This window comes from Thamnophis elegans, chromosome 1, assembly GCF_009769535.1.
Source record: "Thamnophis elegans isolate rThaEle1 chromosome 1, rThaEle1.pri, whole genome shotgun sequence".
Classification (NCBI taxonomy): domain Eukaryota; kingdom Metazoa; phylum Chordata; class Lepidosauria; order Squamata; family Colubridae; genus Thamnophis; species Thamnophis elegans.
Window position 1 is genome coordinate 115,880,882 of NC_045541.1, and position 12,102 is coordinate 115,892,983.

Sequence of the window (12,102 nt, forward strand, 5' to 3'; positions counted from 1 at the left end):
GTCTTCATGCACGCATGCACGCCAGAAACCAGAAGGTCAGGTGGCTGGTGTGCATGTGCATGCCGGAAACCAGAAGATCATCTTCCCGGTGCATGCATGCGCACTGGGCAGCTGTTCTTCCGGGTTCTAGCACACTCAGTGCTGAAAATGTTCACCAACACTGATATAACAGATTGTACACCCCAAGGAAAACATCACTATTCCATATCAACATTTCTACCTTTAAGCTTAAGAAAAGTTCACATTCTTTATATTACACTAATATTCTAGTATTTAGACACTTACAGAGTTTCTTATAATATGATCAATTGAATAGCATTAAACCCACCATTTTTTCCTGGAAAAAGGATTTACTTTGCTGCTTCTTGAAATTGATAAATGTGTGACTGGAATAACTCTTGTCATTAATCATTTTCCATGGTTAAGTATACTGTATTCTGTACTGCAAATATTTATCTTTAACTAATTTTTTATATAGAATAAAAAAATACAATTACCAGGGGGCATTTTAAAAATGTCATTAAATGACATCATCCTTTTTGTAGGATGGAAGCTACTGCTAATTTTATTTGCTATGTTTAAATTCTTCAGTTGTATTATTGTTCTAATCAAATCCACGTGCATCTGAATTTTGACTTCAAAATTGATGGAGAGTATACAAACAAGTTTGCTATGAAAAACAGATCTTAATCAAGGTGGTGCTTATGTCTTCCTTTAGACATAATAAGGTGAATAAGAAAGTAGAAATAAAATGTTTATTGAATTGAATAGTTCTGCTATTAAAAGTAATATTTGGAACATTATAAATCTGGTAAAGAGTTAATTAATATTCTGTTTTCTTTTCGTAGGGATTGGGTAAGATTTTTCTGAAGAATTCACTATGGTCCGAGAACGAAAATGTATATTGTGTCACATCGTCTACAACTCAAAAAAGGTAAAATAATATTTCAGCACCATTCCAAAAAACTTTTCATTTTATATCTTGGTTAGAAAATGTAAAGCTTACTTTGTCTGAGTATTCAAGGTATCTTTTATTGATCATTTCAATTATCTTTTAAGTTCACAACAATAAACACCAATAACCACCAATGCAGCCATACAATAAGATAGAGGTTTTTATTTTTGCAAGCACAGAGCTACACTTGATATTTGAAGCCTGTTTGTTTGGATAATGCTTGCAGCTGCCTTCCAAAAGTAGAAAGATGCTTCTATTAATTAAGTATCGTTAATATATTCACTTGCTGTATAATAAATAGATTTCACCTTTTGTCACAGTAAAAATAGAATTTGGTGGCAACTTCTTGAGTAGTTTTTTGAAGTTTTCAAAAGTTGTCTGTTATGTATTTCTGCTCTAGAAAACTCAAAATAGAACTAGTGCCTTGATGGCACTAAGCTGTAGCAAAGAAGGAAACAAGTCTCTCCCAATGCAGTGTACTTTATGTTCTGCATACTTTATATCTTCCTACCAGGTATAATGCAAATCAGTTTTGTCTAATGGTTAAGGGTACTAGGCTAGAAAGCCAGACGCCACGAGTTCCGACCTTGGGCTAGTCATACTCCCTCAGCCTTATTCGCCTCACAGGGTTGTTGTTGTGGCGGGAAAAATGAGACGAAAGTCTGTTGAATATGTTTGCCAGCAGGAGTTATTATTCAGATGGCAAAGTACAGGCAATTTTTTTTACTGATTTTATTATTTGAGCAAATCAATTAGGAGATGACTCTATAGGCCGAACATTACTGTGTTCCCCAAAAAATAAGACTTATCCAAAAATAAGTCCTAGCTTGATGTTTATACTCGAGCCCAATATAAGCCCTATCCCCCAAATAAGCCCTAGTTAAGACCCCACCCATTCCATTGCACCTGGCTGCATGGGGTGGGGTGAGGTGCATAGGTAAAAATCAAGTGAGGGTGGGGATGGGGGGGTTGAGCTGCTTACCTTCAGAGACTTGCAGCCAGGCCTTGCACACCCTGACACCTGCCTCGCCTTGCTGACCCACTTCTTCTGCAGCCACTTGCCACCGCTCGCATGCGGCACCTCCTGGCCTCATTTTGCCATCAGAGGCCTTCAGGAAAGGCCTCTGCAGCAGAGAAACAAACTCCAGATTGACATGTGTGGTGCCCCCTGGCTTTCGTTTCGCCATCAGAGGATCCAGCGCTCTTTTATCGGCTGGAGTGGACTTTCCTGAAGGCTTCTGATGGTGAAATGAGGCTGGGGGGTGCCAGACGCGTCAATCCAGAGCCCATTTCTCAGCTGCAGAGGCCTTTCCTGAAGGCCTCTGACGGTGAATTGAAGGCCGGGGTGATCCGAGTGGTGGCAAGTGGCTTCAGAAGAAATGGGCCAGCAGCGGGCTCCTGCTGGGTAGAGTTGTCAGTTGTCAGTATATGGATATACACCAAAAAAGGCACCAAGTCTTATTTTGGGGGAAGTCTCCACTAACTCACCTCACGTGGCGGCACTGACAACTCCACCCAGCAGGAGCCGGCCAGGTCTTATTTTTAGGAAAATATGGGTATCTAATGTAAATTCAGAAGAAAACTGATATTAGGCTATTCCAGTAGGGAATAGTAATATTCAGGTTTTCAATCATTCACTTTTTTTCTAATTTGATGTCTCCTACTACCATCAATCATGGTATCTTTGTGGCCTGCCTTCAAGGGTTGGGGGTGGGGAGAATTATATATTGAGTGGGCAGGAGTGGGTGGACGATTAGTCACTCTGGGTGTATGGACCCATCTTCTCTGCGCATATCTAATAGCTTCATGAAACTATTGGGGATAAGAATGTTCATGAGACTCAGTTTTACATTTTGACTCCTGGTCATTCACACAATCAGTTGGTCTCCGAAGCGAGGCGTGGGAGGAGACACATGTGGTATTAACACAGCCCATTTGCCCAGAGAACAAGCAAGGGGGCACAGACTCCTTGGCACTACGCAACGAAGCAGTTCAGCTGGGCAACTGGGCAGAACGGACTCTCTTATCGATTCGGACGGAACACATCTCCGGGGTGGACAACCGACAGGCAGATTGGCTCAGCAGAGAGACGGTGGACCACGGGGAGTGGCAGTTACATCCCAGCATCTTTGAGCGGATTTGTCAGAGGTTTGGTTGGCCGACAGTGGATCTCTTTGCTACCCCATCGAACGCCCAGGTTCCGAGGTTCATCTTGCAGTTCCCAGCTCGGGGAGCAGTGAACGTCGACGCCCTTTCCTGCAGATGGCCGTCCGGCCTCCTTTACGCTTTCCCTCCCTTTCCTCTCCTTCCCGTGGTTCTGAGGAAGCTAGTGCTAGAGAGGGCAGAAGTGATTCTGATAGTGCCCCATTGGCCCCAGCGGCTCTTGTTTGTGGACCTAGTGGATCTGTAGGTTCTACCTCATTGGAGGATTCCCAGGGAGCTGGTAGCTCTGTGCCAGGGGAGTCTAGAGTATCCGGATCGGAGTGGCTCCAGCTAACCGCTTGGTGCTTGAGCGGGAGCAACTGAGGGAGGCCCAGTTCTCAGCCAGGGTGATCAGAACCATTGAGGCTTCCAGACGGAAGTCGAACACGTGCATTATCTCTGCGGCCTGGGCTACCCAGGCGCTCATTGAGGACATCTGCAGGGCGGCCGTTGGGCTTCACCTTCTCCCTTTATTAGACATTACCGTCTGGATGCCTCTGCCTCTGCGGAGGCATTATTTGGCAGGAGGGTTCTTCAGGATGTGTTGGACACTCGGGGGGCTCAGGCCCAATGATTCCCTCCCATGGACATTTAGCTTTGGTATGTCCCACATGTGACTCCTCCCACGCCTCACTTCGGAGACTGTCAGTTGGTCTTACCTGAACTGCATGTCTAGAAGCGGTCATGGGAGGAGTCACTTCCCACCCGTACTGTGCGCGCCTGCGCATGGGGGGGCCTGAGGGAGTTTAGTGGTTAGTCAGGCCTGGGGGCAGGGAGTTGTTGTCCCTTGTTCTTGTTCCCTTCCTTTCCAGCCTCTTCTTGGACTGGACCATCGGTTAATCTGGGGAGTCACGAGGAGGAAGAAGAGGGAATTGCCTCAAATTTAGGTGACTCAGTCTCTGAGCAAATGGGCCGTGTTAATACCCACATGTGACTCCTCACACGACCGCTTCTAGACATGCAGTTCAGGTAAGACCAACTGACATTTTGTCTTGTAGTTTATAGGCTGCTAGAATCTGGATGGGATGGAAAGACCAACTTTAGGCTCAATACCAGCAAGTTAGGATGGTTTTGAATTGGGAAGCCACCTGGCCCCTTAGTTTTGGATGTATTTGTGCTCTCCCTTTGTTTATTCAAAATTATTAGCCAAACTGATTTTTAACTTGAGGGTCCTTCACTCACAGAGCCTAGTCAAGGAGCAGGTAAGGAGCTGGAGAAGGGCTTTGCACAATATCTGGTATCCAGTTATGACTATTCCTGAAGTGGAATCCATAGATGGACCAAATGTGGTAGCTCAGTTGGTTATGAATATGCAGGTGAGATTTGTTCCTGTACACATAGTTTCCTTCCTATTTATTTATGGCTTCTTACTTTCACTTTTGCAGGAGATGGATGAGCACATGAGAAGTATGCTTCATCATCGGGAACTTGAAAATCTCAAGGGGAGGTATGACTATGACAATGATCATTTCATCTTTCTTCATTTTAATCTAGTACAGCACAACTCTTATGTGAAACATTTTTTGTATAATACCTGTGCAATTAAAAAGTATTTACATTTTTAAATACTATATGGCATAGTGTTTAAGGTTCCTGTAATTAAGTGTGACTGAAATGGCCAGAAGATTGTGAGAAGTTGTGAGGAAGCTGAGAAAGAAATAGGATGAATTCTAGATATAAATATTCAATAGATGAGATGTGTTATCTTATAAATAGCAACTCACTCTGGAATTAAAACATCCAAGAAGAAGATACTAAAATTCAAAAAAACCTCCCATCTTAACTAACTTGTGAATAAAAGTAGGCTGGAGTCCTGCAGTGTCTTGAGATTCTGTTTTTAGTGACATAATACTCAATTTCATATTGTCGAATGGTATACTTGGGGTATACCTTTCAGGTGAGTTAAAATTTAACTACTAAAATTGCTGGGTAGAAATTCTGGGAACAGTAACTCAAAACATCTGGAGTACTTCAAGTTGGAAGCAGAAAAATATAAAAACTAAGTTTGCTGGCTATAGAATTCTGAGAATTGAAGTCCACATATTGTGAAGTTTTCAAGGTTGAAAAACCATAAAGCCGTAATATGTACTCCAAGCATGAACTCAGTTATGTTGATTACAGGAGAGAGCATATCAGCTTAATATCAACCCAAACACTTGTAGCTTATAAAGTTAATAAAGCTTTGTCAGTTCAGTTTAAAGTGTATTCAGCAATGTAATGCCTTCTGGATATAAGCCTTCTGGTTGTAGTCCCAATATATGGGAAAGTTTCTGAGAAACAAACAAACAAATATGCTAAAGTGGTCATCTAATAATCACCTCTCCTTGAATCTGTTCATCTTGAAATTAAATCTTACAACCAATTGACCTTGTTCTTGGCAATAAGGATCCATCTGTTGCCTGGCTGAACAGCTGAAGGGTTAGGGCTCTGATAGCAGATTGTCACCAACATTAACTTTAGCTGTGTAATTTGAGCTAGCAATTCTAGATATTTTTTATTAAAATAATAATTTTAAACAACTTGTTCTTATAATTTCCAGTTTTAAATTGATTATCACCATCAAGGTAACATCAGTTCTTTCCAGTTACTTTGATAGACCACTTTTATGTCCCATCTGTACAGTCTAAACAGCTATATCAGGAAGGGTCTTAATTTAGCTTTGTATTTAGGTTTCCCATCTTCTGCTCTACTCTGTTTAATGTTCAGATTTGGGAAGGTATGAATATGTCCCATTTATATCAATGGGTAGAGTACATTGGGATATGACAACTTTTTAGAGTTGAAAGAGAAATTCCCATCTAAATCCAGAAACAATTTGGTCTTCACTAAGTTACTTGGATATTTGTGATGTTTAACAACAGTAGCAATCCATTGTGGCACAACCCATAGGAAAATTATATTAAACATTAAGAGAGATTATGTGGATTAAATTAAATTTCTTTTTGTTGTCAATCCATTGATAGTGTTATTTGTAATTTGTAAACTGCCAATTTAGCAAAAATGCACTTTTTTCCATAGTTTATATAGTGCTTGTGGCTGAATATTAAATGTGAAATTTGGGGAGATTTGTGTTGGTAGATTTCTTGACCACAAAATCCATATTATTATTTCACTCGTTCTCTGTTTTGCTTAAAAATAATTGAAATATTGTGAATTTAAAAATCTCAAATGCACATTTGAAAGCAATAACATTTCTGAGTTCATTATAATTTGGGGATCCAGATGTGTTCAGTGCATGGATATATCTAGTGAAACGTCTTTTTTTTTTTTTTGCTATAAATTTATTTAGGCAATTTACATATCTTCTCCTCTTAAAATAGCACTTGCAAAACAAGCAGTATATAATGGGTTCCCCTAACATTCCAGCCTTAATGCCTGGAAAAAGACTAGATCTTCATAACCTTCCGGAAAGCCGAGAAGGTCAGGACCCCCTGATTCTCAGAAGGAAAACTTTAGGGCAAGCAATAGGAAGGATGATATTGTTTAAAACAGGGGTCCCAATCCCTGGACCTTGGACTGGTACCGGTCCGTGGCCTGTTAGGAACTAGGCTGTGCAAGTGAGCAAAGCTTAATGTGCACATGCACAGGATCTAGGTAAACACACAAAGCTACTCCTAAACCCCAAGTCCCTGAAAAAAATGTTTTCCATGGAACCTGTCCTTGATGCCCGTTTTTAAGACTGGGTTGAACTCAAGAAAAGTGTTCATTTATATAGGAATTAGCAGAATATACAGAATTCCATTTTAAAGCTTTTTTTAAAATGAAGAGGATGGCGCTTTATTTAGCAATCAGCTGATCTCTTAGTGAAGCATGTAGTCTCATGCCTTGTGGGTGGGTGAAGGATTTTCTCCCCCTTGGTTTGTCTTTCATACTTTCCAAATTACAGAGGTGGAAGAAGATTCCTCAGCCTGTATTTCCTTTAAGAGAAATTCTTCATAGAATAGCAAAGATGATTGTAGCCCAGGAAATGGGGGCTTCTATCACATTGCTAAAGAATGTTCTGGCCAGATGGTTTTGCAGCTGTGTTGTGCCCACATAATAAGTTATTGGTGGCATAAAGCTTTAAAGCAAAACACAGTATTCTAAGTATGCTTGCTGTCACTTTATTAAACCTTAATAAAAGCTTAGTACAATGGTTCTCATTGTGGAATGCAATGTTTGGGATAATATTAGTCGCTGAACTTTTTCTTCAAAAAGGTTTATTTTTGCTTGTCATTTTAAATTTTGAGTTCTGAAAATTTCACTTTTACTCTTTTCCATTTGGAAATGGAAAGGAGATTCCAGAGCTCCAATTCACATTGCTGTGTGCCATCAATTTATCTCCAAAAATTGTACTCCCCTTCTGCCTCTTATATATCATATATTAATATATGGAATTGTAGACTAACAATGTCAATATGTAAAACTGTTGCAGATCATAGTCACAAAAGGCACTAATTTTGCTATTCAGTTTCTTTTTTTTTTTTTTGGGAGTAGATTTTCAGGCCTTTGATATTATTTCATGAGTTTCTGTGATAGCTTGGGTCCACTTGCCAAATTCCTTTAAATCTTTTCAAATCATCTAACCCTGGCTGAAGAATAGTGATTTTGGCATTTTTATAGGAGATCACAAAATCTCACTAACTTTGGGGAAATTGCAACCTTAAAAAAAATAAAAGTTAAAGAAAAGGTTTAATTTTAATAAGTTACAGGGGCTTCTTGCCCTATTTTGGCAGTGACAGCTATCCTCTCTTCAAAGCATTTTAAGGCTTTCAAGGTTGTTTCTTTCCCTGGAAGGTTCCAAGGCTAGAAATTAAATATGTAAGGTTTTTATTTCTTGGCCACTTGTCTGACAGCTGTCTGTTCCCTCCAGCTGAAATAATTTTGTGCCTTTAGCCTAATCCTTGCAAAGTAGAGAAGGGACAACTTGCATTTTCTGAAACCAAATAAAGTACAGTGAATTGGAGACTCCCTTGCAGTCTTTGAATTCCAGGCCACTGTGCCAGTTGTCCCAGATTAGATTTCACTGTGTTAAGATTGGCTGCCGAAGTTTTTTCTCCCCTCCTCTGCTGAGGAAAGCTGAGACAGAGCTTAAATCTAGACTCTGACACTGGTTTCCCCAGTGCAGCTGGCACCATGGAGGTGCTTTAGAGCAGCTTCAGCTAGCTCTGCAAGCCCCCTGCTCCCCTATGTTTCCTTCCACAAGATTTTGAGTACAGCAATTCAAGAAGAATACCAGATGACCCCTTTTTTATTATCAAGTTCGTTACCTCTTGATTGTTGGAAAAAAATCTGAAATTCACCAAGAAACAGCCAAATGAATTCAAAAGAAAAAGCTTAGAAAGCAACAGGTTTATTTTTTAAAAAAAACTTCAATCTAAATTACCAGCTCTTGTGTCTGATTGAACATTTTTGTTCAGAGGAAACTTAATTAAGATCAGCATCGTTTGCCATGCCTGTGGGAAGAATTGAGTGCCCACCTTCTCCTTCTTTCCCCAGGGACAGCAATCATGAGTGCCAAGTGTGTAGGGTAACCGTGGTGGGCTTGACAGCCTATGCCAAGCACATCTCCAGCCAGTTGCACAAAGACGGCATTGAAGTCCACGATGCCGAGGAAGAGAAAGAAAAGACCGATGAAGAATACTTTGACAAGGAACTTATCCAATTAATACAGCAAAGAAATGAACAAAACCGGTGAGTTTTTTCACATTTTATTAATTTTATTAATTTATAATAATTTAATTTATGAAGTTCTTTATAGGTTCTTTGAACAAAAGAAAATGCTTTTCAAAGTGCAGAGGTGCCTTCTGTGCAGCCTCGAGTTGTGTGTAGTTGGCAGAATTCCAACAACTGACTAACTTGCTATTTTAAGTTTATGATTTAAAAGTGTTTTGACTTTGGAATAATGCTTTTTGAATTAACAATTAAACCTGACTACTATTGATACAGCTTCATTTGCATGAAATAGCTGCAGGTTTATTTTTTGCCACTTATATTTAAACATACCTAATAGGGATATTAAGATTCTTCTATAAATATACTCTCCAGTCATGCCCATTGCACTTTACAAACTTTTGTCCAGGTCACAGTAACTAATTCTGCCACATTTATAACCTACTTTTATTATATCATACAAAATAAATTGAAAGCATGTTATGATTTTGGCTTAAATGTGGAGACTTCACCCTTAGTTTTTATGTATATGCAAAAGCTGGAACTACAAAACTGGACAATTCTTAGGTTTTTTTTTTTTAGAATTGAGTTAAATTCATCATGTGTTTCAAGATGTAAATGCATTTCTAATCAATCTCTTTCACTCTAGCATGTGGGTGTTTTTTTAGGATTCTCTGTAAAAGAATGTATCATATTTCAGTCGTTGGAAGAGAAGAGCAGGGCAGCTCATTCAGAGTGATGTTCCAATGGCAGCAAGCCAGTGAGTGAAGCATTGCTTTGTGAAAGATTGAGGCAGATATGTATTCCCCTGTGTCTGGTGCAGCTGCTTTGCAGGCTTTCCCAGATTGTATGCGTATGAAAGTACAAGCATTGAATTCCACTGTGACTGGTATTTAAGCAAAGCCTACGAAGGCTCTCAAACTTGCTGTGCCAAACGTTCAGGACAATGGGACTATTTTCAGCACTTTACTGTTGACAGTGCCAGAAAACATCCTTTCAGACAATTTGCAAAAAATGATTCATGCCTTTCCCCCCACTGCTTTTAATTATGTGCAATTTAAAGACCATGTATTTACTTTGGTTCTGCATGATAGACAAATGTTGTTTATATGGTAACCAATTCTGTCCATTCTCCCCTACTTGAAAGTGTGACACTTCCCTGTCTCCGAAGTGAGGCGTGGGAGGAGTCACAACTGGGTATTAACACAGCCCTTTTGCCCGGAGACTGAGGTAAATCTTGAGGCACACCTCCGCTCCTCCTCCTGACTTTCCCAGATTAACCTTCTGGGTCTTCGGCCCAGAAGGAGTGTTTTTCCTGACTCTCCCTTCACTTCGAAGATCTTTTCAACAGACTAATTCCCTTGTTTGGATCACCTCTCCTCATCCGTGCTTCACCTGCTGCTAGCCCTAGAGTCTGCCGCTTCTCTGGGACAAGCCCCGAGCGGCTGGATGGTCGCAGGGGGGAAGCCCTTACCTAGCTGCGAGCTCCAAGGAGATCCAGGCATCGAGGGATAGCAGGAGGCAGAGGCCTAGCAGAGGACATCCTCCCAGCATTTCCCAAGGATTGGAGCGGAGAACTCGGACCGTAGGCCCAGCGGTCGCCATCTTGACTCGTGGCCATCTTGAAGCATGTGAGTGGAGCGTGTGGTCGGCGTCCTGGTTACGAATGGCATGGGTGCCCAGAAACCACCTCCGGAGCCAGAGGGAGGCTGCAGGGGCCAGAACTCTGCCGGTAATCTGGTGAGGGCCCAGAGTTTGGCGGTGGGCTGGCGTTTGGGCTGCGGATCAGTGGCAAGCGCAGAGCCTTAAAGCGGCAGGATGTGCCGTCGAGCCGAGGCCGGTATGAAGGAGGAGGTGGGGAACGCAACCGTGAGTAGAATGGCGGAGGCTGCGAGGAGCGGGGGAGCAGCGGGCCCTAGATCCCCAGGGGAGTCGGACCTGAGTGAGGGGACCTCCAGGGGAGTTCTTCCAGTCACCAGAGGGAGGTCCTCCACCAAGAAGAGCACCTCCAGGGACGCGAGGAGGGAGACCTCCGGCAAGGAGGTGCGGGTCACCAGGGCTTCCAAGAGGAGGATTAGGGACACCATCAGTCCGTCGCCCTCTAGATCTCGCTCCCCCCGCAGGCTTCCCACGCTGCTTCCCTGGGATCCCCAGGGAGCTCTAACAGAGGGCGCAGTTCCCTATCGCCCCCCTTATCACCTGCCCACCCCTCGGGGGCATGGGGGTGCCTTTAGGTGCAGGGCTCCTAGCCCTTCCAGGCGCCGGCTGGCCCCACAATCACCAGGCTCGGGATTTTTTGCAACCCCCAGATCTTCATCCCTCCCTCTCAGAACTTCCTGAGAGCTTTCAGGAGGTTCTAGCCAGAGCCATAGCACAGGGGATAGCCACAGGGATGAAGCACCAGTCCAGGGTTCCAGAAGAAAGACTTCCCAGGGTAACCCCAAGGATCATCAGGACCATTCCAGGTCATCTGTCCCCAGAGAGACCAGGTCATCCTCTCCCTCCACTGCCAGCGAGGGCTCGGATTTAGAGGAGGGAGAACTGAAGGACATTGGGTTTTCGGAGGACGAGGACACCCAGGTTCCTGAGGCGCCCAATATCACCGGTCTTTTCCCTCCCTCCTTGTTTAGCTCCTTATTACGAAAGACCAAGGCCACGGCAGACCTGGACAACAATCCAGAGCTGAGCCCAGCTGCTGCCACCCCAGGCACGAATGGGGGAAACAAGAAGGGGCCCTTCCACAGGCCCCTGGTGGAGAAGGAGGAGATTCCTACCCCAAACCTATTCTTAGAGGTGCTTAAGTCCCAGTAGGTTAAACCAGGTTCTTTCCCCAACCCAGGGAGCAATGACCGCAGGTTCTATAACCTTAATGCTACCTTTGCCCAAGCCCTACAGGTACCTCCAGTAGACACTCCAGTTGCTAACCTGGCTTCATCTTCCACGGTGGTGACTGGAGACATCTCTAACTGCCTCAAAGCGGAGGACAAGAGAGCAGAGATGGTAATGCGCAAAACCTTTCAGGCAGTGACAAGGGCAATTAGGGTAGTGGCGGCCGCCTCCTTTTTCAACAGATCTACCTTGCTATGGCTGGAGCAGCTGCAGGACAGGACTCCGGCTTCAGACGTGAGATTGCTGCAGGACATCACCAAAGTAATGGCAGCCATTCAATTATCAGCGGACGCCACCCTAGATGTGGTAAAATATTCTTCTAGAGCTTTATCTTCCTCAATAGCATTCAGACGCCTGCTGTGACTACGCCATTGGCAGGCTGAATCCCGAGCGAAATGGCACCT

The 12,102-nt window shown here is 43.0% G+C and overlaps 1 protein-coding gene across 1 annotated transcript in view; it reads left to right on the forward strand.

Annotated features, from left to right (window-relative positions):
• The window catches only part of ZNF106 (zinc finger protein 106), a 54,853-nt gene that overhangs the window by 4,390 nt on the left and 38,361 nt on the right, over positions 1 to 12,102 (forward strand). The window contains exons 2-4 of the mRNA XM_032229030.1: positions 849 to 934; positions 4,543 to 4,604; positions 8,636 to 8,830. Of these exons, the coding sequence (XP_032084921.1) occupies positions 881 to 934; positions 4,543 to 4,604; positions 8,636 to 8,830 (311 nt within the window). The 5' untranslated portion in view covers positions 849 to 880. The remainder of the gene's footprint in view (positions 1 to 848; positions 935 to 4,542; positions 4,605 to 8,635; positions 8,831 to 12,102) is intronic.